This window comes from Mastacembelus armatus, chromosome 7 (assembly GCF_900324485.2).
Source record: "Mastacembelus armatus chromosome 7, fMasArm1.2, whole genome shotgun sequence".
NCBI classification, from domain to species: domain Eukaryota; kingdom Metazoa; phylum Chordata; class Actinopteri; order Synbranchiformes; family Mastacembelidae; genus Mastacembelus; species Mastacembelus armatus.
Genome location: NC_046639.1, coordinates 6367757 through 6392109, shown reverse-complemented (window position 1 = coordinate 6392109; position 24353 = coordinate 6367757). Strand labels below are relative to the sequence as shown.

Here is a 24353-nt window from a genome sequence, read left to right as displayed (position 1 = left end):
GATTTTCTTCTATCTTTGCATAAAAAGACAACATTCAAACGAGGGTCTTTCTTGGGCACGCCCACATGGCTGCTGTTAAACGATTCGCCACACGCCAACCAGTCCGGAAGCTAATTGGCTCACCTGGCTGCCGTCACTTCCCACCTTTTTTCCTTCACTCAAGTCCCGTCGTGGGGCTTCACTTGCAGCAACAGCGCAGGGCTGCAGGTGGTGCAGCGATGTTATGGGCTCAGACCTGACAACAGCTTTCTCTGTTTTCTTTCTTTTTTGTTGTTTTTTAATCATCCTCACAGCTGACGAGTTCACCGCGGCTCCATCTCCAGTGAGTCCTTCTCCTTTGGGACTGAAGTGAGTACGTGTTTGTTTCAGTGTGTTTGACGCCTACACATGTTGTGAGGAACAAGCTGTCTAGTTCACTGAGAGCCAGAAATCAGAGCTTTGCTTGTTTACACTGCTGTGTTAGAGTGAGCCCCTCGGAAAAAAACAAACACTGTCCTCTAGTTTCTACAGACCCAGACTGTTTTATTTCTTCTGTAGTGTGAAAGACCCTGCTTGCACTGTGGGTGTCATCCTGAGGCTCTTGGGAGCAGTTTGGGCTGGGGGAGTGGATTAGAAAAGGGTTGACAGGTGATTCCCTCAGCAAAAGGCTTAGTCCTCATATGTCCTGCATTACTCACGTTACATTTCATGCTTTTTGCAATCCTATATGTCTTTTTTTTTTTAAAGATGACACACTGACCACTGATTAATCACTGGATATTTGGTGAGCAGACATTCAGGGAGAGAAAGTACAAATATTTGCACAGAAATGTCAATAATAGCTCAGTGGGATAAGTTGCCAAGCTAAACATTAATGAAGTATTTCTGTTCATGCTCCACCAGGTCCTGATTTGCACAACCTGTTGTTCTCCATGAACTTTTGTTTACTGTTAATCATTAAACCAGTTCTCTCACTGGCTGCCCTTGAACTCATACTTCACATTTTTTGGACTCTTTCTTTACAAATGACTGTCATTAGTCATCATAAATGGAAAATGATGATTCCTGGGTTGGTACTAAGTGCGCTTCAGATAAAGTTCAGCTGTTCTCACAGGAAACACATTAAAGACCTGAAGCTGGGCCTCTGCTTTAGAGTTTAAATGTTTTATCTTCTGAGTTTTAATGCCAGTGGAACGCCCAGTCACATCAGAGAGTTAGGCTGATTTTTAAGAGTTGTCTTAAAGACGTGTAAGCAAGCAAAGTGACATTCCTGTCACTGCTGAATCGTGACTCAGCTGTGGGCGTAGTGAGCATTCCCCAGTGCTGCTCTTCAGGTTTGTTGTCTCGTTCAGGTTGGAGAAGTGTAAGCTGCTGAAGCGTGGACGTTCGTCTCTTGTCACTCTGCTGATCAGAATGGTCTAATGGGCGGGACAGTAATTAGCAGCATTTAAAGCTTTCTGTCTGTGCTTTGTCAACCAGCTTTTGTTGCCAGAAAACATGTGTGAATGTGTGTTCATGATCAACTTGTTTGCCAATTGTCCTCACTATCTATATGTGTTAACAGGTGACAGTTCTGGTGCTCTTTACCAGTGATATATCTAGTCCTTAAAGTCTTTATGATCTTAAATATCTACCAGTGAAATAAAAGTATCAATTTGTATTCACTTTACCTGAGAATTTTAAAGTCATCATATTAATACAGGAACTTCATTGTGAATTCTCCTCATTTCAAAGCACAGTGTTTTGGGTTTGACTACAGACTAGACTGACTTAAAAAGATGTTTTTAACAGTGGAAAGAAAAGGAAATCACAATCATGTTGTTCAGTTTGAAATGTTTTGACCGTTTTTCAACTCCAGCATATTCCCTTGACAAATACTGAATATTTTCACTTCTTCAAGGCAAAAAAAAAAATTGTTGAAATGAAAGAGTCTGAAAAGGAAACCTCTATTGTGTCACAGACAGACGTCTCTTTATGTCAAGGGCTCACAGGCAGCAATACTGGTCCGGATCCCACCATTCAGAAAATGACTTTTCATACTTTATTTGTTGATTTAATTTGTTTCCAAAAGTCTATTTCAAAATTCCCTCTGCACATTAGGAGAAATGGAAGAAATCTCAAAGTATTGTTTATTTATTTGTTTTTAGTCTGAAAACCCCCGTATTCCCACAAAAAAGAGGATATAGCTTCAGTGTCCTCCAAGCTCACTGCAGGCTCCTCTGCTCCCATTTTTGTAGAAATGTTTTCATGTAACCTGAACTGTCTTACTGGCAAAAGAACTATTTTTATTCATATGTTTATTTGTTAATAGGAAATGGGTGTTTGTGGCTGAGTTGGCCTCAGAGGAACATCATGTCCCAGTAATTTACTGTGAAAACTCTTACCCTTAACATGCTATAATGCTTAGAAACCTTGTTATGGAGTATTCTGACAACCAGTGGCACCATCCCATGAAGGGAAACTTTCCAGTTGCTCTCACTGCATATGTTTAATCAAATGTTAACTCAGATAAGAGAACAATAAAGTTAGCTTTACCCTGTTTCCATGAACACACCTGAACCTGATTATGCAGCTGTGGCTATGCTATGAATAAGTCATATAACAGGTTGTAAAGCTTTTGTCTTGGGATACACTATACAGCATTTGTGCCACCTGGTTAATCCAATACAGAGAGAACAAGCTGATCAAATATGATCACTTCATGCCTCAACCATTGTTCATTGTTGGTAGTGTTTGCTTAATACTTAATGCACTGTAAATGAGGAGAACCTTTAAATGACCTTTGAATTCATTTCCCGCCTATTTATTTCTAAATCATGCACATATTAAGTGGGGATTTTGGAAATCCTTGTCTTTGTGTCCTTTTTGCAGATGAGGAATCGGTAATAATTTTTGGCTGGCATGGTTTTCTCAGGCCTGACTAGTCACTAGTAATAGACACAGGATAACAGATGGAAAACACAGTGTACTGTTCCAACATAACACTGCAGATCAACTTTACATGTCAGAAAGTCGGTCATACATGTTCATAAACAAGGACAAACATTTGTTTTCGGTTTGCTGGATCTTAGAGACTGAATCACCAAACATTGCTTAAAGTAACATTCTATAATGTCTGAATATACACTCAGGTGTGGGGCACGGTGTCCTCACCTTTAAAACAAAATGTGATTCCCTGTCTAGAGCCACTGTTTGGTTTGTCCATTCTGGGCTACTGTAGAAACATGACAGCACAACATGGCTGCCTCCATGAAAGGGGACCTGCCCCCCATGTAGATTTAAAAGGCTCATTCTAAAATTAAGAAAATGGTTGGTTTTATCTGGTGATTACACACTATTCGTGTTCATATTTATAAATACATTATTCCTTTTCTTGATTTGATCCAGGGATCAGTATGTATGACGGAGGTCTATAATTGTAAATATCTAGCACTTCACAAATATCCATTTTCAAGTGACCATTAATTTTAATCCAGATCACGTCTTGTATGTAAAAACAATGTTTACTAATTCATCCATTCATTTATTTAATGACTCGATTAGCATAACTGGATATGTGTCATTTATCACAGTGACTGTGACAAGGGCATTTTGCATCTGAAATGCCTGTTGTTATCTTAATAAGAGTTATTAAATTCTGAGGATCATTTAACTATCGGCTTTCATTTATGGCATTCATTTATAACACTAATGGAAAGATTTGACATTAATTGTTGTTGCGATTTTGGTTACTGACTGATTTTGTTGCCTATTTTAGTCTCAAACTATGACTTCATCCCATGTTAAGCTTGCCTATGCTCATTGTTTGTGTCATCAGCTAAACTAAATACGGTAGTGTGGACATAAAACTATGGTTAATGTTAAAAATTCATCTGATTCTAGTTTGGTCTTTCCTTCCTGTTTTCTCCCTGACCCATCCTCAGACTGTTTCTTGGTGAGGGTTACCCAATAAACTAGGACCGCGAAGCCCAGGTCCTGCCCTCATCTTCTTCCTTGTGCAATGCCGAAGAGCGGCACGTGGCCAGGCAGCGTTGCCATGGAATCCTCTAGCAATATGGACAGTGCTGGGAGCTGCGACAGTGTAATCAGCATGAACTCTGCTTGTGTGAGTGCTGCTGTACATCTCATTTCAGTCATATGTGCCACTGACTCTGCTGCTTCTGTTTATTGTGTAACACAATATAAAGTTCCCTCTCTGAATAAACATTGCTTTTGGAAGCACTTCTGTCCCTGGCTGGAATGGGGAAATAAAAGGAAATGAGATTTGAGATCAGGTTGTAACATGTCTGTGTGGGTGTTTACAGTCAATATGAGAAGGTTAAATGGAGATCATTAGAGGAAGTGAATCTTTTTCTGGTGAAACACTCATGTTTGTTCAGAGTGAGGCCATCAAAGGGTTTTCTGGTGGGACTTTTCTTTAAAGATGAGAAGAAGCGAGAAGATCTCAAGCTGTTCACAGACACATACAGTCACTTGAAATACTTTATTCTGGCAGGTCAGTGTAAAATAAGAGCTGGAAGTGAAGACCAGGAGAGACGTTTGTATAGTTAGTCATGCTTTTGCAGCTGTTTGAGCACTAAAAATGTTTGACATGTTGTTCCTTTCCTGTTTTCCATGGTCACGCTCAAATGGAGGAGATAATTGTTTGTATCTTTAATGTTTTTCATTTTATTTTATTTGCAGAGTGAAGACAGCATGGAGTATTTGTCTCCAGAAGAGAGGGCATGCCTGATGTATCTAGAGGAAACCATTGAGGCACTCGAGGTTCAGGAGGACAGTGGCTTATCCAACGATGAACCAGATGCCGGGTTACAGGCAGAAAAAATGGGTTGGACAACAGCAAATGGTATGCTCATTTAATATTCTTGTTGATGAATTTACTCAAATGTATATGTGAAACTGATGAATCACTGTGTGGCCCTGTGATGGACTGGTGACCTGTCCAGGGTGTACCAATGCCTTTCACCCAAAGAGAGCTGGGACAGGCTCCAGCAGATCCCTGTGACCCTGGTTAGTAATAAGCGGGAATAGATGATGGATGGATGAATCACTGTTGTGTTGGCTTGTGTAATAACTCATTATAACCTTTGAGTCCACACTGCCAGTCATGCAGTGTTTCTCTGTCTCAGTTATCTTTATTTGTAAATTGCTCACTGGAATCTGTTATTCAGAGACATTTATACTCATTGCAGTTTAGAATAGTATTGACATCTGGAGGAATGATAATGCTTGTTCTGCACCGTTTCTCTTGTTGAGTCTGCTCTGGGTCTGCAATAAATACAGGAACAGACCATTTCTTTATTCATCACTATTGTTGTATGTGTTTTCTTATTTGGCATTGAGTGTCATACCTGCACATTTTGCACTAAAATAAATTTAGTAGCTATGATTTTCACAGCAGTAATTGTGCTTTCCTTTCTTAGACATTTCCAGTTTTAAGGATGAGTCTAGAATGGCCGAGCATCACGTTCAAAATCACAGAGCTGAACCACAGTCCTCCGCTGCCTCACCACCAGCCGATACAAAAGCTCTTATGTCAATAATAATGAACTTCAAGACTAAACCGAAACCCCCACCAGATACTCAGACTAAGGTGGCGTGTGAAGATGGTAATCCTAAGGTTGTCACAGGTAGTGAGATTTCTCCAGATCAGTCCACCAAGGCCCCTGAAACAGATCTGGGTCTGATCCCTCCTCCCTCAGACTTCATGGATGAGCCAGCCCCTCTTCCACAACCAGACAAAGTAAAAGCCATTCATTCGTCTCCAGGGATATCCAGCCACAAGCCTGGAGCAACTGTTGACTTGGATCAGCTATGTCAGAGAGCCTCTACAAAGAGGACTTCGATGAGCTCTTCTGTGGTGCAGGAAAATTCATACAAACCCCAACCTGAAGTGCCTCCCAGTGTGTGCCAACCACCTGTCACCATTAGTCCCCAGAAGAACCCTCTTCCTGAGGCTGTGGAGACCAGAAGTCCACCTTCTGTGGCCCCTAAGCCCACGAAGCTTCCTGCCAACATTATTTTGAAGTCACAAAAGGCTGGCTCTGATGGCAACTCAGGACATTTGTTCCCTACTGGCAGTGATCGGGTGTTGATGGACCCTCAGAAGGTCCGCACCGAGGCTCTCCGGAAGCTGGGTCTGCTTAAAACTGATGAGTTTGAACCTGGTCCTGCCCTGAGCCCTAAACATTCTCCCAACACTAGATGGTCATGGGCATCTCCTCCTTCTCCAGTCAGCGCAGGAGCTTTGAATACACCTCCATCTACACCATTTAACACCCATGTCAGCAGCCCACCTCTTGCCTCTCACCCTCTACAACCTCCCGCTGCTGTGTCATTATCAGCTAATTCTGCACCTCCTGCAGTCAAGCCTCGTGATATTTTCCCAGTGCCTTCTGCTTTCAGAGACTCTGGTGAACGTCTGTCATCAGATAATGAACATTCTGCTGTCAGAGATGTTTCAGAGGCCAAAATTAATGCAGAGGTGAACACACCTCCTCTTACTCCTCCTATAATGGCCAAGCAATTTACTCCACCCAGGATCACGAGTGTCAAATCAGCCACCCTGGAGCGCTCTGGCCTGGGTCTAAGCAGCTATATGATAAGTCATGAATCCAGTGAGGTCAGTCAGGGTGTCAGTGGCGAGCAGAGCCCCAGTCAGCTGCGTAACAATCGGCCACGCCCTGCATCTCTGGGGAGTAAGAAAGAGTTTTCAAGTACTCAGGGAGAGGGGTTACAGACAGGCCATGCCCCCAGGAAAGAGTTGATTGTGCACAGACCGCTGCCTGGCCCCACTGCCTTCCAGCACCCTGGACCATCTCAGAAACTGCCTCGATCGCAAGGCATCAGTGTGCTGATCTGCCCACGTTCAGAAAATGATGAGGACCGCCGCAAAGCACTGAAGAAACTGGGGCTGCTCAGGGATTAATGCATGGCTGCCACATCGTACATCTAACTGCTACTGAATCCATACACGATTGATTGAAGGCCTTACAAACCTTTTGGGAAGCAGCTTAATCACGTTTATGCATTATCTTACTGCATTAAGCTATTATAACCAGACACTGCCTCACATGACTCGAGCACAACAACTGTCATGCACACAGTTGCATCTACTTATTACTTATCATGTACAGCCATATGTACAGTTTTTACAAGTATTTCTCACTCAAGTGAGAATTAAGAGTTTGTGGATATTCAATGACTGTTGCTGTGGGTTTTGTAAATTAAATACTGTTACTTCTAAGGGGCAACAGTGACTTCTTTTGTCATTTTAATGTCCATCTTGTGATCTACAGGTATGTTCCTCTGATACCATTGTTTTTTTTAAATTACATTCTTACAGTGACACCATTGTTAGGCTGGTTCTACTCATAGTTCGCCTTTTAGATACTTTGAAAGGTCACTATTGTTAACAGTTCCTAACTTCCTAAAATTCACTAGGTTTTTTTTTAAAGCCTGGGTTTGTTTACCACATGAGCTTTTTTTTTTTTTTTTTTATAAAACAAGGCCTGGCTAATATTGAAACCTAATATGAATTGCTTTGAACCAAATTGTTCAGTGCAGTTTGCCTCAAACTGTAGATCATGGTTGTTGATGAAGTGACTATCGTATCTTACTGTAACTCAGACACACATAGAGTCCATTAAGTTATTCAAAATATATGGGTTGCATAGTGACGCACATGTCAAAACATGCAAAGTTTTCTCAGAGCAGCTATGTGAAAGGTTTGTGAGGATCTTGGACAGGAGCTGATTGAACAACTTTTATTTCAAGTATTTTTTTGATCATATGCTGCCCCTATGTTGGCTGCATCACAGATTTTCTAGACATATGTTTGATTTTCCCTGCTGGCATGTGAAATGTAGGCCCACAGGTGTCACATCAAATCACAAATTGAAGCACCAGCTTTCTGGTTCAGCCTCAGTGCCTATATCTGATATGATAGTGAGAGAACTGGTATAACCTGTTTTTTCACTTATGGTTTAACATTTATGCAACACCTTTGCTAATCATGATGGCACATTTATGAGCTGAAGGGTTGTCTGAAAAAAATATTTCATCACTGCTGCAGTCTTACAGACATATTTGACAGATTTGTTCTTTCCTGTAATTTGATGTTGAGGTCACCTGCTGACGTGAAAGATATTTCTGAGGTATTTCACACCACTTTGCTGAACTATAGAGTTTGTAGCGAACAAGGCAAAATTTTTCGAGTCATCACATTTATCCCTTTTTGGACTGTCATCATTTTCAAAATGATGTTCCCAGCCATTAATCTTTTCTTTGATTGTTCACTTAAATCAACACAGTGGGTTTGTTGTCAGTGAATGATTGTATCTGTGGGAAGTGTCACTTCATGTATTACAAATCAAGTAGTACACACCTTTTTTTTTTTTTTTTTTCTCTAGCATTTATCTTTTCTCGGTCACACCCAAAAGTTCTTCCAAGCATGCATTGTCATTCACTAATTATCACTGTTTTCTAAAAACATAATATTGTTTGATGTCTGTATTGATGGTTTGTTGTTGTTTTTACACAGGTTTGCTATGAAACCCATTGATCTATATGTGTCAAAGGAAAATTCAAGTGAAAAATGTTTTGAATATTATTTTGAATATTTTATATCAGAGATAATGCATACATGTAATTCAATACAGATTAATATTTGACACTAGTCATTGTACTTTCAAGACACCAAAATTTAGTATCAGAATAAGAGTCATTGGGGTGTTGCATTGTTATTGTTTGCTTACTTTATAGCATGTATCCTCTTTTACAGTAAAGCCTGGAGCAGAGGCAGCAGCTTTCAACACAGGCTGCTTTGTGCTTCTCTGTGGTATATTGGTATGTCAGCTATCTTTCCTTTCCACCTGCCCTGTGTTGTTCCGCTGCCAGCAGAAACTGACTGACAAGGGCTCAGTGACGCATCCTGTCACTTTCAATCTTAACCCTCAGAGGCTACACACATCGCATGCAAAGAATGACGTACTAGTGTGCTTACTTTAGTAATTTCCTGCATTCATGGTGTCAAACACTTGCAAAGAAATCATATAGAAAGAAGAGGAAGAAAAGCTTATAAATGTAGTGAAGGAGGACATGAGGATAATTGGTATGGGTGTGGAGGATACAGAGGATAGGGTTAAATGGAGGCAGATGATTCGCTGTGGCAACCCCGAAGGGAGCAGCCGAAAGGAAAAGAAGATGATGAAAGGCTTATAATTATTATGCAACTGTGATACAATAGCAAACATACCAAGGGTGGACCAGGCTACTTTATATAGTAGTAGTGTAAGTAGGCAAATGCCCCAATTGCCAGAAAATACATAACAAATCAGTATTTAATACTAATACATATAGAGTGTATAGTCTTACTTTGCATGAACTCAAACCATCTAAATTGTCATCTTTATGCACCTGAAACGGCAAAGTTAACACCTAGTCTCCCTACATCACCAACAAGCACCGTGATTGACCACGTCCTCTAAAACAGTGCTAAGGATAGCAGCAGCAGCTATGACTTCTTTCCTCATTCCTAGTCAATGTTTTCACACTGAACCTTGCTACTAAAGTGTTAAGATAAAAGGAAACAACCCAAACAAAATAAACTTAAATAATTGAGTCAAAAAAGTGGGAGTGTATTCTGCAAGATACAGAAAAGGCAGCTGACAAATCCACATTAATGACGGAGGGGGTGAAATGAAGTGAGAAATAGTAACATGCTAGTCTAGTTAGGCAAGAAATAAAGTAAATTATGTCAACCATGGCTGTTAGAAACGAATCATGCTAACATAAGACAAACAGACTATATATAATATTTCCATATAATTTGTATTTTTCTTATAATTTCCATATGTAAGAATTATCATTGTCATCTAACTTTTAGAACCTGTTTTTTCAGGAACAACATTAGGTGTTGCAGCTAGTGAGTCCAGAGAGCAGTTTCTGTAAAAAAAAAAAAAAAAAAAAACAAAACAAGGAGAATCTCTGCATCATTGCTGGCCATCAGAAACCTCCTAAATACCAATAACATCCTCAGATATTGAATGGGTAAGGGTAACACACAAGCAGAGGTTGAGTTTGGGTTTGCTTGGGGCCCCTAAATGACAAAATTTGTTTTTGAAATAGGCTACAACTTTATGAAAGAATATGCTTATTGCACAGAGTAGAACTGTGCTTGTTAATATTTTATGGAAAAAAAATGCAAAGGGTTTTACACCATGTGTTTAGGTTTCCAAACACAGTGTGAAGCCATTTATCTCTACACTCTGGCATCCAACTACATCAATTTGCAGCAAAATGTGTACTCCTTGGAGTCATAACTCAAGTCTGAACACACCAGTGACGCAAACACGTTTCAATTCTGTCACTTACACATTCAGAAAATATCATTATCTTGGCAGCTCTTTGCTAAAAAACATCCATAAATCCTCTTATTATGATATTCAAACATAAACACTCCTTTCTAACTCCAGATCTTGCTTGCAAACCACCAAGTTTTAAACTTTTCTTTGATATCAGAGTAATCCAGTGATAGTCCTCTGTATGCACACAGTAGCTGCTAAAAGCTACTTTGGCATACTTTTACTAGTCTAAATAATAAATAAATGTAGGCTCAAATATAACTCACTGTATGGCCACATTATTATTGTTTATACCCCTAATTTATGTAAATTGTACTTCTGAAGGTTTGATTATACCCCAAATCAATTAATCACAACATGAGTTATAATATCCATTAATATTGACTTTTGTAATAATTCACCATCAATGGTACTGAAAACTATTGTTCCAGTGAACAAGTTCCACCACTAGAGGGCAGTGCAGATTTATGTGTGTATGCGTACAAGTGAGACCACTAATACTTATATGATGGGCAGGATTCAATACTGTGCATACAGACACATATTTTTCACATTAGGTCCTGATTGCAAACAGACTCAGCTACAGAGAGAAAAGTGACTTTAAACATACCTGTTTCTAAATGCTTACTACAACTCACATGGCTCCACAAATACTAGAAAGTGGAAATTGAATAATGTAAAATAGGGCATGATACACTACGACTAACAGATGTCTTATTGTTTGCATACATTTTAAATTTCCCTGATGAGTTCTAATCTTATAATGATGATTCTTTATGAACCCCACAAAGCTTTTATCACACATTTATGAATCATATGAGATCATAGCAATAGATAATTCATTTTTAAAGGGCATAAATGATGATTAGACTACATTTGTAAAGTTTTAGATCCACTAATACATAATGAACGGCAATATAATTGTTTTATTATCATCCACAGAGAAGCTGGAAAAGAGTAACAAGTCAGCTTTCTTTTGGATTCAGCCAAAAGAAAATAAGTTTCCATCCACATGTCCTTTACTGCCAAAAACGCTAAGCAAAAAAAGGTAACACATCAATTATTTTAACTCAATTTCCATTTTATTTGTGTCATATTTCCAAGTCTTTTTGAAGCTGTCATTCAAAAGATTTTGGAATTGCGCCTCTGCAATAATGAAATTTGGTTCACTAATTAAAATGAATTTGGTTCAGCTGTTGAGCCATGAAATGCTGTATAAAACCAGTTTGTGGAAGGGAAACATGACCAGCTTTAAGATTTTTAATTTTCCTTAAATGTCTTTTTTTTTGTTTAGTCTGAGGAAAGCATAAATACTTTTTTTTAACATATTGCTTGCACTGCTTATGAGGTGAATGTAGGCCTGACCCAACATGAGCCTGAGAGCTCAACTTGGTCCTGAGCTGCAGTTTTTATCTTTCCAAACAAAATTGCTTTGTCTGGTTCTCTTCAGAGGAAATGATTCAGGTCAAAGTATTAGCACATACTGTAAGAACTGAATGTGGGAAATTTGCTGGAAGGTTTTACTCATCAAAGAGTCACAATGACCTTTAAGTGCATGATGTGGTGATGGGATCCTAAGTTTGGTGTTTCATTAGTTAGAGGGCAAAGTCTTGTAAGTTTTGTAATATTTAGTATTTTAGGACACTCATATGAGCTGAACCTCCACAAAGCTCCTTGGAGATACTCCCCGGTGTTGGCATTTGGAGCAGGTATATGTGTAACTACTGCACTATCAGGCTAGACAGTGAGCTCATGGGACTTCCCCACTATCCTGGTGCTGTTCTGTACCCACCTACTTACAATCTGTTTGTCTGAAAGAGGCCGCTGAAAGCATCGTCCCTTTCTTCAGATATGAGTTGATCATACAGGATTAGTGGAGACAAAGTGGCACAGAGGTGCTGTTGAGTGTGCTGTGGTTTTGTTGAGTGTGCTATGGTTTAAGCATGCCCATCCCAGTTCTGTGTCATCAAAAGAGTTCACTTAAAATATACGGGTATTATCTCTGCCCTGTGTGGGTGTGTGTGCTGGTGCCAGATTGGTAGTAAGTGCTGTTATACAATTTTGTTGTATGATGATGATTGATACCTTGAATGATACGGGCTCATCAGTAAGGATTGAACTAGGGATCTTAAAAGGACAAAGTCTCCCTCTCTGTCTCATATGATCTTGATGAGTCCACTTGATTGTATGATTATAGGTGTACACACACACACACACTCACACTCACCAGATACAGTACGCGCACAGGCCTGTATCCCCTCCAGCACCCGCACGTTCACTCACGCAGCTAACAAGCCTGTCTGTATCTTGTCTACCCCCCTGCGTCAAGCGGCATTAACACTCAGGTAATACGACTGGGGCTGAAAGAAAACAGCCTCTCATAACCCACAGCCTGGGGGTACTGTGGTGATAACACTCATTAGGTTTCAACTCGTGACATCTCCAGTGATGTGATGCTACCAGTACAACACAATCTAAATAGCTGGCATTGGAGTCATTTGTATCCATGATGCTCCAGAAGCACTTTGTCTATTACTTAGTTAGGTGAGCACCTACATTTATTTCAGCTTTACAACAGCGTTTCCTTTTTTTTACTCTCTCTCTCTCTCCTTCTCTTCCTCTCTGTTAGAGCCAGTGACTGAGGCTGTGGTCAGGAGGCATTCCTGGGGCAAGCCCACAGCTTTTGCTGGGATGCCTGTACTAAACTGTGGAACTCAGTAAGCCACTCTGCTTCCCTGTGGTGCTGGCATGGTGAGTACCAAGAGATCCTGCTGGGCCTGTGGTGGCGTTGGTAACCTCGCATACAAAAGCCCCTGTAGAAAAAAAAAAAAAAGGTTAGAAAGAGGAAAACTTTCTGAGTGCCGACAATCTTACAGACAATTGGACAGTTTAAATGTCAAACTTGACAAAAGTAAATGAGGAGCTGAGGTGTTGTGTCCCTGTGCATGGCCATCTGGAAAAGAACATTAGGCACTCTGCATGACTTCAGACTCCTCAGCACATTAGCATGCAGGATAATACAGTGGCTTTCACTGACACCTCCCAACGTGCATCCATCTTGCGTTTATCTTACAGCAACAGCTGTTGGAGCATTGTCTGTCTGAGTTTCTTGAGTCAATATTAAAAACAAGTTGCAGCAAAAGTGTTTAAAATGCCACATATATGTATTTTTTGCCTTGTAATTTCTAAGAAGTGTAAAATTTGGAGTTTGGTTTTAAAAAAAAACCAGATCCATTGTGTCAGTTGTTAGATGTGGAATACCTCTGACAATAATACATTTTATATTTAGACCCAAACATGCTTAAAACTCTTTAAAAGAAACAGTTATAGTCACTTCTAATCCAAAAAGAAAACAGTGCTATTCACTTTATGTGCAACAAGTCACCACACGTTGTGGTCAGTCACTGCAGCAAATCTCACGAACATGTTGCATGAAAACGGTCTGTGTTTGTGGAAAGAGGTGGCCTATAATACGGTTTCATTTGACTCATTATCTATGAGATCCTTGCTGCTCAGTCAACACCTTCCACACTCCCACTCCTCTTTACCCAGTGTGTAGTCCTTTTCATGATGAGCATCATAAATTAAACATAGCCTTGGCTTCCCTTGTGTGTCTGTTGCTGTAAAAATAGTTTGGTTTGGTGCGCAGTGTGAGGCTTGTGTACAACCCTCTGTCTTTAATGAAGTGTTCCCATGAAAAGTGTACTGATCCTCTAAGGCGACTTGTACTCAGGCTCTGTGACAACCGTGTTCTGACTTTCTCAAACTCCCCAAGTGACTCTGAGCTCATTTGGTTATACAAGTGCTCACAATTACCCAGAGATTTGGGCACACGGACATAGGATATTTCCATATCCCTGGCGGATGTTATTTTAATTACACCCAACTGCTTGACTTTGTGCTGTGGATTTACATGTTTTTTTTTCTTCTTTCGTGGATGTGAATAAGGATTCTCAGAAGGTTATTCTGCTTTACTGAATCTCTTATTTATTGAGGCCCTTCATCTCTGCCAAAAAATGGGGTAGCATGGGAAACCATATTAATTTACACTGTTCCTGAAATATCTGCTTTTGAATCTAAGGTAGTTCTATAAAGTACAGGTAATGTCACAACTGATAAGATAAAAGATAAAAAAAGAAATTCTCCTCCTTTTCTGGCATCACCTGTTTCAGATTGTGTGTGGTTCAGATTCTCTACCTCAACTGAAGAAATTAGAGCTGTTATCTCCAATCAGCCTCACTGTGAGACCCTAATTATATTTGATTAAAAAGCAAAATTACACATGGGAGTAACTGTGATAATTATAGTGTAGAATCTGCCCCCTATGTTGAAACAGAAGCATAAACGTATCAACACAGCTGATTAATTCAGGTGGTAGTGCAGGTGTGGGGGTTACAGATGCTTCTCCTCTGCAGGACGCTTCTTGACAACAAATGTTTCATATGCCATTGACAGTGAATTGTGTCACAGTAGCTCAGCAGGTTGTGATCCCGGTAATATGAGAGAGCTCTGCTTTGATTCATGTAACTTCTCAAGCTTTATTCCTCTTGAAGTCTGGAGGGTAATGGTGTGCACATGGTGCCTCATGGTCAGTGATTTGCAGGAAGGGCTGATGGTGAGGCCTGCAAAGCATCTTTATTAGCATGCTGATAACATTTCATCTTTATTTGATTTAAGGAAATATTGGCATGAAGAGTTTTTTACAACATGCTTAAAAAAAATAACAACCGATCTCCATATTACTGGCAGTAGGTATGGCTTTAGTTACTCAAAGCCAGGAGCAAAAATCAATGAGGGAAATGTGGTAGTGAAGCTGAATCTTCTGCCATGAATAACTCAATAGTGAGGGGCAGATAATGTGCTGTTCTTATGGTTTTTGGAACCAGATGACAAAGTATAATTTGCATTCAGGTTTTTGTTTTTTGTTTTTAGTGCCTATGCCAGATGATTATTAAAAAGCTTTCATCAGTGTTCCTGTAAACAATTACTGATTGTGAGGAACTGATTCGTCTTTAGCTGTAATTTGAACAGCTGGTGTAAGTTATTCATTAAACACAATAACTAAATATCAACGGGGTTTTTTTTTTAAATTAAGAATTATTTCCTTCATACTCATATTTTTTTTTATATACAAGTTTATTTGATTTCAGTTCATCACAGGTCCAGCTTAAATAGGGATGTTAGAGCCTTTGGTTGATTTTGGAATAAGGATGGTGTGCAGGGAAAAAATCAGTTGCGATATAAAATAAAAACTGTAGGTTTTCATTTTGCATCTTAAAATAGGTTTTGGAATTTAGTTAAACTTTTCTCTGTTGGACTTTTAAATCGACCCAGTGAACATGTATTAGGCAGACGAACCAACGTTGATTTTTATCCTATATTCTCCCTAATGAAATAAATGAAATAAAATGCGATCTATGACACAAATGAAAACAGTGGTTTATTGGTTAGTTAGTTGGGCTGGATGAGCTCTCCCCTCGCTCCGTCTGCTGGAGTTGGAACAAAATCCAATCTCCAGGCTATTACTTTTCCCATCCGAGTCATTTATAAATCCATCCGCCCTCTTCTGCCCCTTGCAGCCCCTGCTTTTACCACGCCGGCGCGACGGGCCAGTTTCTTGCGCAGGTGGCACCGGCCACATGACCGCACGAGGTAGTGCACGTGGTAACCTGGTCCACCTTCGGCACAACCGGCACCTGTGTGTAAATTTCTGCAGATCAGAAAGAAAAAGGAAACGGCGAGAAGGAGCAGCTCGAGGAGTCCGGAGCGCAGCGCGGACGCGTCTTCGTCTCTCCTCCCCCTTCAGACCTCGCCACTCCGCTCCATCTCTCCCTCTCCTTTCCTCTCCCCCTTCTCTCTCTCTCTCTTTCTTAAATTGACATTGGCTCGAAAGATGAGAACTGAAAAGCTTTCGTCCGCTCCTCGTTGTCAGGCTGTCCTCAACCCCGATCACCTAAAACTCAGATAAGCAGGCGGTAAAAGGGAACACGGTCGCACAGTTCTCCGTTCAGGGGGAATAACAAGAGACCTTTCTACCATACACACTCCCTCTCTCTCTCGCCCACTCTCTCTCTCACACATACACACGCACACACACACACACACACACACTTGTATGTGCTCTGGCGCATCGTAGATCTTAGAAAGTGCTAGTGTTCAAATACAGTGAAAGTCAACATGTATATGCACGCTGTGATACGCGCAAGCCTTGGATTTGTAGGTTTCTGCTTGGTCGCCTTTGTCCAACACTCAGCTTCGGGAAGTAAAACCACTCAAGGTATGTTTCTTTACGCTTATTTCACTCCTTTTTTTGTTAGCTGGGTGTCTAATGAAGTGATTTGTTGAAAGCGTCTGGAGAGGTGACACTTCTCCAAATGGGATTAATGTCGGAATAAATGAAACTTGAATGTTCGTGTATTGGGACAAGTTAAAAGCGCAGCGTTTTGAAATCATGAGGGGAAAAGTGAAGTGTTCAGTGAGTTAGATCCTTGAGTTCATTCAGGCAGGCGCCTCCTGGTGATCCTCAGCCTAATTCTGCAAACACTTCATTGCTTTTCAGTTGGCAGCATGTTTGTTCCTTTCTATTTATGCACAGATGCCAAGACAGAAAACAAAAGGAACATAATGAGGCTTAAATGAAGTTTCATTGTTAGTTTACTGTTGTCTTTGAACTTCAGAATTATGTTTCATGGCTAATTCTGCAGGTAACTGAAGTGAGACCATGAGGAGGTATTTGTCACAGCCCAGACAAGTATTTGACACTGGCCTGTAACACACACACGCACACACACACACACACACACACACACGGAGGAGTCTGTCTGTCAGACACTGCAGCTACAGTGCAGTTGCCTGCCCTCTTGCTCTCCTGTCTTGTGAGAAATTATTCAGACCAGACAATGGCAGCCTGAATCAAATCTCCCAAGCAGAACAAGACACACATGGTGTTGTACGCTCAATTTCTGATCCACTCAGCCTTCTCCTCCAGGTTTTCATCACTTCATTTTCCCACAATACAAATGCCAAGTCAGGGCTGCCAGAAGTGTCTGCATGCAAAGACACATCAGGGTTTCTGTGTGAGGCTCGATTGTGGTTGGTGATGTTTCGCACACACAAAAAGACATCTCTCGGGCGGCCGACAAGGCAAAAAGAGAAAGGGGGTGGGTGACTATTTTGCATCCTGGGTGGTCTGCCCCCCCACTTGTGGGAAAACTCAATATTTACATTTTGCAATTAGAATTACTTTTTTCTCGCTTTATTTTCCACAACATCGATTACACACTTCCTTGTAGTGTGGAATGTCGCTGTATGAGTGGGTCTGTAATGGCATGCACCTGTTTGTTGGTCACCGAGTGAAACGCTGTGGACGACCACTTGGTAGGCTTCTCCTCCAGTTCCTGTTTATCAGTGCAAGGCAAGCAGCTCTGCAGTAACATGCTATCAGCGTTTGGCCCTGGTGCTGTTTGCAGGCGTGTTTTCTACCTAACTGAAAATAAATGCTGTGTTTTCATGTTGGTGGAAATTCAGCAGCACCGTCACATCCGCAAGTTGGGAACAATTTTGAAAAATGCAGAAACACAGAACTTGATGAGTAAAAAAATGTTCTTGAGTCTTTGTCTTTGCCTCATCAGTATCAGCCAAATCTTGGCTCTATGTTTTAGGTATCACCTATTTACTGTAGGAAAAAATAAAAAGAGTGAAAGAGCTGAGGAATGAGGGGGAAAAGATTTGAGGATGTGGTGGAGGGAATGACAAAGAAAGGAAAAATGAGACCGGGGAAACAGGAGAGGCAGAGAGTGGGACAGGAGGCTTCTTAGCGAACGAGCAGCCACAAGCAAGGAAAAGAGAAGGAAAGGAGAGGGGAGCCATAGACGTCATGGCAAATCACTTTCCCTCGAGCAGAGTCAGGAGCTCTTCACTAATGTAGTGGCACCAAGGCAACGGTTGGTGTGCGGCTGACATGCTGCTGTCGCTGGCTGTGTTGGTGTAACCTCTGCTCCTGGGCCTCGAGGTCTAAAGACACAGGGCTGCCTGAGCAGGGAAGAAGGCCAGTCCAGACCCAGGACACACTGTGGGAACTGCGCAGCCTTGGCAGTATGAGGCCCAAGTGATGGGGAGGCTTACCTAGAGATGCTGCCTGATTCTACACTGTGAGCGAGATGGAAGGGAAGGAGAAATTCTCTGTCCACGCACCCACCGACCCCCAACACTCACTCTCCCTTTTCCTTTTTCACTTGCTTTGTTTGCTTTGTCTTCGCTTCCTTTCCTTAGCACTTAATGAAGTCGCTCTGCTTTTTCTTTGTCAGCCGTAAGAAACGACTGCGTTACACCCATTGTGTCAGGGAGCTCTCTGTCAGCCAATGTGCTATTTATATTTTTGCAACAAAAAAAGATGTTCACAGCTCCCAGTGTCCCTTTCTCCACTTTCCCCAGACCTGTCCTGCCCACCTTTGTTACTTGATTGAAGGCTGCAGGTTTGTGTAAGCATTAGTCAGTCTGCATAATTGGGACAACAAGATAGTGTATTGTCTGTATCTGTGGTCATTGGCATCGTTCTTTGAAAATGTATGTGAAGCCACATAATAGAACTGTTTAAATGAGTCTTTTATTTCTGACTATCCCTCTGGCCTTGAACTTCCCTGAGTGTTTGCACAAAGGAGGATGTGTATAAAAAGACAGACAGGCAGACAGAGACTGTGGAATTATCTGTTAACATGGCCAATCATCTGGATTTTACATTTTGACACCACTTTGGTCTGATTCTTTCATAGTCTTCAATCTGATAGTTCAGTTTGTGTGGCTTTCTGCACTGCCCCTAAGTCCCGACAAGTTCCCGCAGTGGTACTGGTTGAGCTGTTACACTTATCCCCTCAGGAACTGGATGGGTCTTAAAACAAGCAGATGCAGAAATCCCTGTTTGTCTGCCAAGGTACCGAAGCACAATTTTTAGCAAAGTAATTTTTAACAGCTGGTGAATGGAAGATTTATTCAGGTCAACCGGGAACAAAGATTTCTTCTGTCCTTATTGGGACACTTTGTACCTTTGAGAAGGACTAGCGATCAGGATATTGCAGTTTAGATCAATTACTGACTAAATTGACATGCCAGCTTTTCAATTTTCTTCTCACTATGTGAGCCCAGTTTAAGCAGATGAGCCCCTAACATTTTTTTTTTAAAGGTTGTTTCTGGTACGATCCTGTGATGATTGGAGCTGATCTCGTCTTAGTCTCCCTCTTCCCAGCAGGTATTTGAGTTCTCATTATGATCAGAGTGTCTGAGGTGGGTTGAGCCTTGGGATACGTGTCGGTCAGTTGTGGACGAGTGGGTGGAGGGAATCAATCCGGCTCCACTTTGCCACTTGGCAGACGCACTCAGAAAGCATCTTCCTCACAAGTGGTGCTCCAATACCACTGTACATGTTGTTACAGAGCAGCTGAGAGAGCAGAGAGATTATTATTTTGGCATTACTTGAGTGTTGAAAACACTTGATAACAATTCTAAGAGCAATGCAGAATGAATCACAAAAACGACTTTGATCTGTGGGTGTGTTGTGAGGACAAGTGCGACGAGCGAGTTCAGACTTCATATTAATGACTGCACTTAGCAGGAAAAAGTGCTTTTGCTTCCCAAAATGAGGCTCTGTTACAGACGGAGGATCGTTTAAACACAGGGAATGATTCAGGTTTAATTTGTCTAGTTTTTCTAATTCCGCAACTTCAGTGCAGTCACGCTGCAGCTTAACAGTTTAGTTTTAGGGCAGACACATACAGACACATACAGACTGGGAACCATGTGTACAGACACATGTAAAGTTGAAACTGCCTGGCACAGGCTGTGTCCCAAGGCGATTCAGTGGGTCTTCGTTCTCGGCTCTTGCTCACTTTCATCCTGACCACTGGAATGTAAAACGAAGACATTTTCCCTTCTGCAACAGAGTGTCAGTGATTTTGGCCCTTAGAAATCTGGCTTCTCATCTTAAGGTCACTAAATGAAAATATTGAGAAGTGCACTTATTTTTATTATTATGATCTGTATGTATGAAAGTAGGAAGTTATTGTGTTTTACTGCCACATTTCTATTTAGGAAATTAGTGATTTTTTTTTTTTTAGGATCATGACAAAGGTTTCATTCATGTAGATGGATGCTACTTCAACTCCATTGTCTTTTAAACATGAAGGCAACTGCCAGCAACAGGTTAGCTTAGCACAAAGACTGGAAAAAGGGGGCACCACATACTGTGGCTCTGTCAAATGTCTGCAGAATCCAGCACCTTTTTAAAGCTCGCTAAATTACACATTTTATTTAGTGATTGTTGGTTGCCTGGCAACACAGTTAGGGACACACTGCTAGTTACCTGCATTTAGCCATGCTGGCAGTCTTTGTGCTAAGCTAAGCTAAGTCCAGCTCTGTGTTTCATGGTCTGAGTGTAAAACTATTTCCTAAAATTCAGGCTTGTGTTTCCTTGGGATTGATGCTCTATGTGCAGTGTGTGTGTGTGTGTGTGTGTGTGTGTGTGTGTGTGTGTGTGTGTGTGTGTGTGTGTGTGTGTGTGTGGGTGTGTGTGTATTAACAGCTGCCTCGTTTCACCTTCTACATGCATAAATGGTGCAATAACTGAATAAAAACTGTAAATATTGTAAATATACACCAATCACTCAGAAGTTCTTCTACTCTGTACTTGACCTACTCCTAATTCTATTCTTTTGTATTCGTATTCCTTGTCTGTTTTCACCACTTGTATTGAAATAATCTGCGTGCAAATCATGTGAACTGTTGTGAAGCAAACTGTGTCCAACATCCATGGCAATAAATCCAATTCTAATTGTGATATAACGAATTAGATTTGTTTTATTTGTTTGTTTTTGTTAAGTCACTGCTAAACAACCCCCTAACCTGACTCCCTGTGCTGTCTTCTGGAAATCCATCCATGTCCTTCTGTCATGCTGCCTTTTCTCCCTTTCTCTAGTAGAAAACCACTTCATCAGCAGCTAGAGGCCCTTGTGACCACAGTTTGTCACCTCATTTAGAACGGGTAGCAGGGCAGATAAATCTATAGATTTCAAGTGCAAAAAAGAAAGGAAAAATGTACTTTAGATTACCCAAACTTTCCTGAGAACAACAGAACCTTCGGTTTGTATGCAGCCCCAGCATCTAGAGGTAAAGCACATTCAAATCCCCCACACTCAGGAGAAAGGACTGCAGTGCTTGTTTATTTAGCAAGGCTTTAATCTGAACAGTATGTTTCAAATAAGGCCTGTGATGCTTCTCTCAGCTGTGGCGTTATGGTTAAAATCCTCTGTCTCTCTCCCATCTCTTCCTCTTTCCTTCTCACCCTGTCAGTGGCCTTTGTTCCTTGTGCAGATGCAGCACTGCGCTGACATCCCTGTTGGTTTCGGGGGAGGACTGAGTCAGTGTTGACAGTATTTTGCCCCCACAGTCTTAGACTCACCTCCAGAGCACCCTTTACAAGTGCTGACGGCTTGCTGAGGAACCTCAGTGCTGTCCCTTGACCAGCTGCAGTGGTTCTTAGGTCATTAATCCTCCAGGCCCCAAGACAGAGCCCAGATTTGTTTTTCTGTTCCATTACGTGCTGACTAGGGATAGTGTGATTCTGGAGAAGATATCAATGGGACTGTCATTTCAGTGTCTGTATTTTTTTTAGGCTTGTGGCTGACATTACACCATGCTTCTTCCTTTTTTGCCCTCATCCCCACTCCCTCCTGTGACCTCTTGGCTGAATAATGGGACTGCGTCTCTCGTAGAGAGTTTGGTGGGGGTCAGTGAGGGACATCATTAGGCTGGTCTGCAGTGGTCAGTGTTGTTGAAGGGGGTTGGGGGTCAGAGAGAGCCTTGTTTACAGACTGTGTGTGTTTACATTCCTGATGGTGAGCGCCAGCTTTACAGACTGCTGGAAGTGAAAGGAAATGCTCTTATTCTGCTTAGTAATGGAAAAATCCAACCCAAATACATCAAGGACTCCAGATGAAAGAAGCCAAGTTATTTATTTGGAGGGTTCTGGCCATTGCATTCTGGGTAGAAAGAAGGATGACTTCACTGATGAATTTGAGACTTCCTGAATGGACAGGAGCCTGGGAAAAACCATATGATCCTCTGCAGTATTTAATCACCCTTGGTGAACTCCATATATATATTTATTGCAGACTGTAGTAACTTATTTTGTTAATGCATGGCAAGCACTGGTTTCCATGGCTCTTTTGTTTTAAACCATCCATTGTGCAGTCATTTCAGGCTGTAGCAATTATTTTGATTATCACTAATTTACTTTTCTCAGTTTGTTGATTAGAAATTTGATCTATAAAATGCCAGCAAATAGCAAAAAATGCCCATCAGCCCAGGAACCTACTTACCAGGAACCTAAAATGTCATTTGCTTTGACAGACAGTTCAAAACCCAAAGATGTTGATTTTACTGTCATAGGAAACTAAGAAAACAAAAATATACTGAGATTTAAATGGAACCAGGGAGTTTCTATTTTTTTAACAAGATGTCTCAAAATGATTGAATGATCATTAAAATAGCTGAAAGATCTTTTTTTTTTTTTTTTAAATCAAGTAATTTCAGTTCTTCAAACGGGTTTTAGCATAAGTTTCTGTAGTGATCATCTGCCTGTACTGTTGTGTGATTATATTTGCCAGAAAAACATATAGGTGGGGAAAATGGAATTTAAGCTTAAAGTAATTAGAAAAGGTTACGATCATTAGCATCAATAATAACTTATTCTAATAACAAGAAGTGTCAACACAAATATATTTTTGCAGTACCAATTTGGTGCAGTACCAATTCATTGCAGTGGCACACAAATTTTAATGGCCGTTTTACGTGAGAATCCACCACCGAGTTTTTAGGGAGAATATGTGGCAGATAAACTGGTCATTTAAGGAGTTAATATTGAAGAATGCAATGTCCACTGCTGTTGCATAACATTTCTTGTAGTTTTCAAGAGTAATGATTCTACTAAAAAAAAAAAGGTAGTAATAAATAGATTAAATGTAAAGGTAATAATTATAATGGCATCCAATTAGAGTTGAGTATGATCGACAACTACTGTGTTTTTTAAGACAAATTTCCAAGCTTCTGCTGTTTCTGTCTTTTCAAGTGAGCATTTGATGTTTTTCACATGTGACAGTAAGCTTTATGTCTTTGGGGTTTCTGCTGTTGGATGGCCAAATTAAGACTTCATCCATAGAATAATTGCTGTTTTTCACTATTTTCAGACATTTTTTAGACAAGTTAGTTGCAGCCACTCTTGTGACTCCAGGCCATCAGTCTTTCTCATTGCATTTCATATTGTGTGCAATGAAAATATTTGAGAATCTTTTTTTTGTGGCATTCAGGCTACCTTAGACAAGCTTCTTATTTCTAAATGGCAAAATTATGTGTTTTCAGTGGAAAGTCAGTTTCCCCATATCTTTACATTCTTATGTGAAGGCACAACCTTCCAGATTTTAGATTTTCTCTCCTGATGTCCCCTCACACACTATGGTTGAAATCCAATATGAACAATGATTGAAAACCATTAAACACTTGATACATGAAGCTGGCTGGTTGTTGTTGCCTCTCAGTATTTAAATGACGTATCCAGTCAGTTCTAGCACACTGAACTTTACATTTCTAAGCTTTAGTAGTTACACATAAGCTTAGCTTACACATAATTCAGTTTGACAGGAAACAACTAAAAATAGTACACTTGTGCTGTAATTGCTATGTTGCCATCCTTATAGTTGGTACTGTATCTGGCCAAAGCAACCAGCAATGAATGTAATTGCCGTGTGCACAGGAGAGAGTGTCATGGCAGTTAGCTCTGGTTGTATAAATATAAGGTATAAAGCTGAACTAAGTGCAACCCTTCCCTCATATAAAATATGCTGCATGAGGCCAAGACCTCATTAACACTGAAAGACACACACCAAGAAGGGTGAAAAAGTCTGTGAAAAGTTCAGATAAATTTCTTGTCACTTCAGTTCCTAATGGGAAACAAGTTATGCTCAA

At 40.7% G+C, this 24353-nt stretch overlaps 2 protein-coding genes across 11 annotated transcripts in view; both read left to right on the top strand.

Moving 5' to 3' along the window:
• The first annotated feature begins 194 nt into the window (after positions 1-194).
• On the top strand, positions 195-7456 carry LOC113145038 (specifically androgen-regulated gene protein). 4 transcript variants are annotated; one of them, XM_026331359.1, is made up of 4 exons: positions 195-348; positions 3903-4084; positions 4663-4825; positions 5403-7456. In XM_026331359.1, the coding sequence occupies exons 2-4, from the start codon at positions 3980-3982 to the stop codon at positions 6905-6907; spliced, it is 1773 nt and encodes a 590-aa protein (XP_026187144.1). In that variant the 5' UTR covers positions 195-348; positions 3903-3979; the 3' UTR covers positions 6908-7456. The 4 variants fall into 4 exon arrangements, with proteins under 4 accessions (XP_026187144.1, XP_026187146.1, XP_026187145.1 ...); XM_026331361.1 differs by lacking the exon at positions 3903-4084; XM_026331360.1 differs by lacking the exons at positions 195-348; positions 3903-4084 and adding an exon at positions 4320-4474.
• An 8555-nt stretch (positions 7457-16011) lies between these two features.
• Positions 16012-24353, top strand: part of scube3 (signal peptide, CUB domain, EGF-like 3) — a 64905-nt gene continuing 56563 nt past the window's right edge. For all 7 annotated transcript variants that reach the window (XR_003297290.1, XM_026333117.1, XM_026333116.1 and 4 more), the window contains exon 1: positions 16012-16620. Coding sequence is in view for 6 of the 7 variants with exons in the window: in XM_026333117.1 (XP_026188902.1) it covers positions 16521-16620 (100 nt within the window). In the remaining variant the exon portion in view is untranslated. The remainder of the gene's footprint in view (positions 16621-24353) is intronic.

What these genes read in the sequence shown, in the direction of transcription:
- LOC113145038 (XM_026331359.1), top strand. Translation starts at nt 3,980, where the DNA reads ATGCCGAAGAGCGGCACGTGGCCAGGCAGCGTTGCCATGGAATCCTCT. An exon ending in TCAGCATGAACTCTGCTTGT is followed by an intron (nt 4,085 to 4,662) that starts GTGAGTGCTGCT and finishes TTTTATTTGCAG; the next exon opens with AGTGAAGACAGCATGGAGTA. An exon ending in GGGTTGGACAACAGCAAATG is followed by an intron (nt 4,826 to 5,402) that starts GTATGCTCATTT and finishes TTCCTTTCTTAG; the next exon opens with ACATTTCCAGTTTTAAGGAT.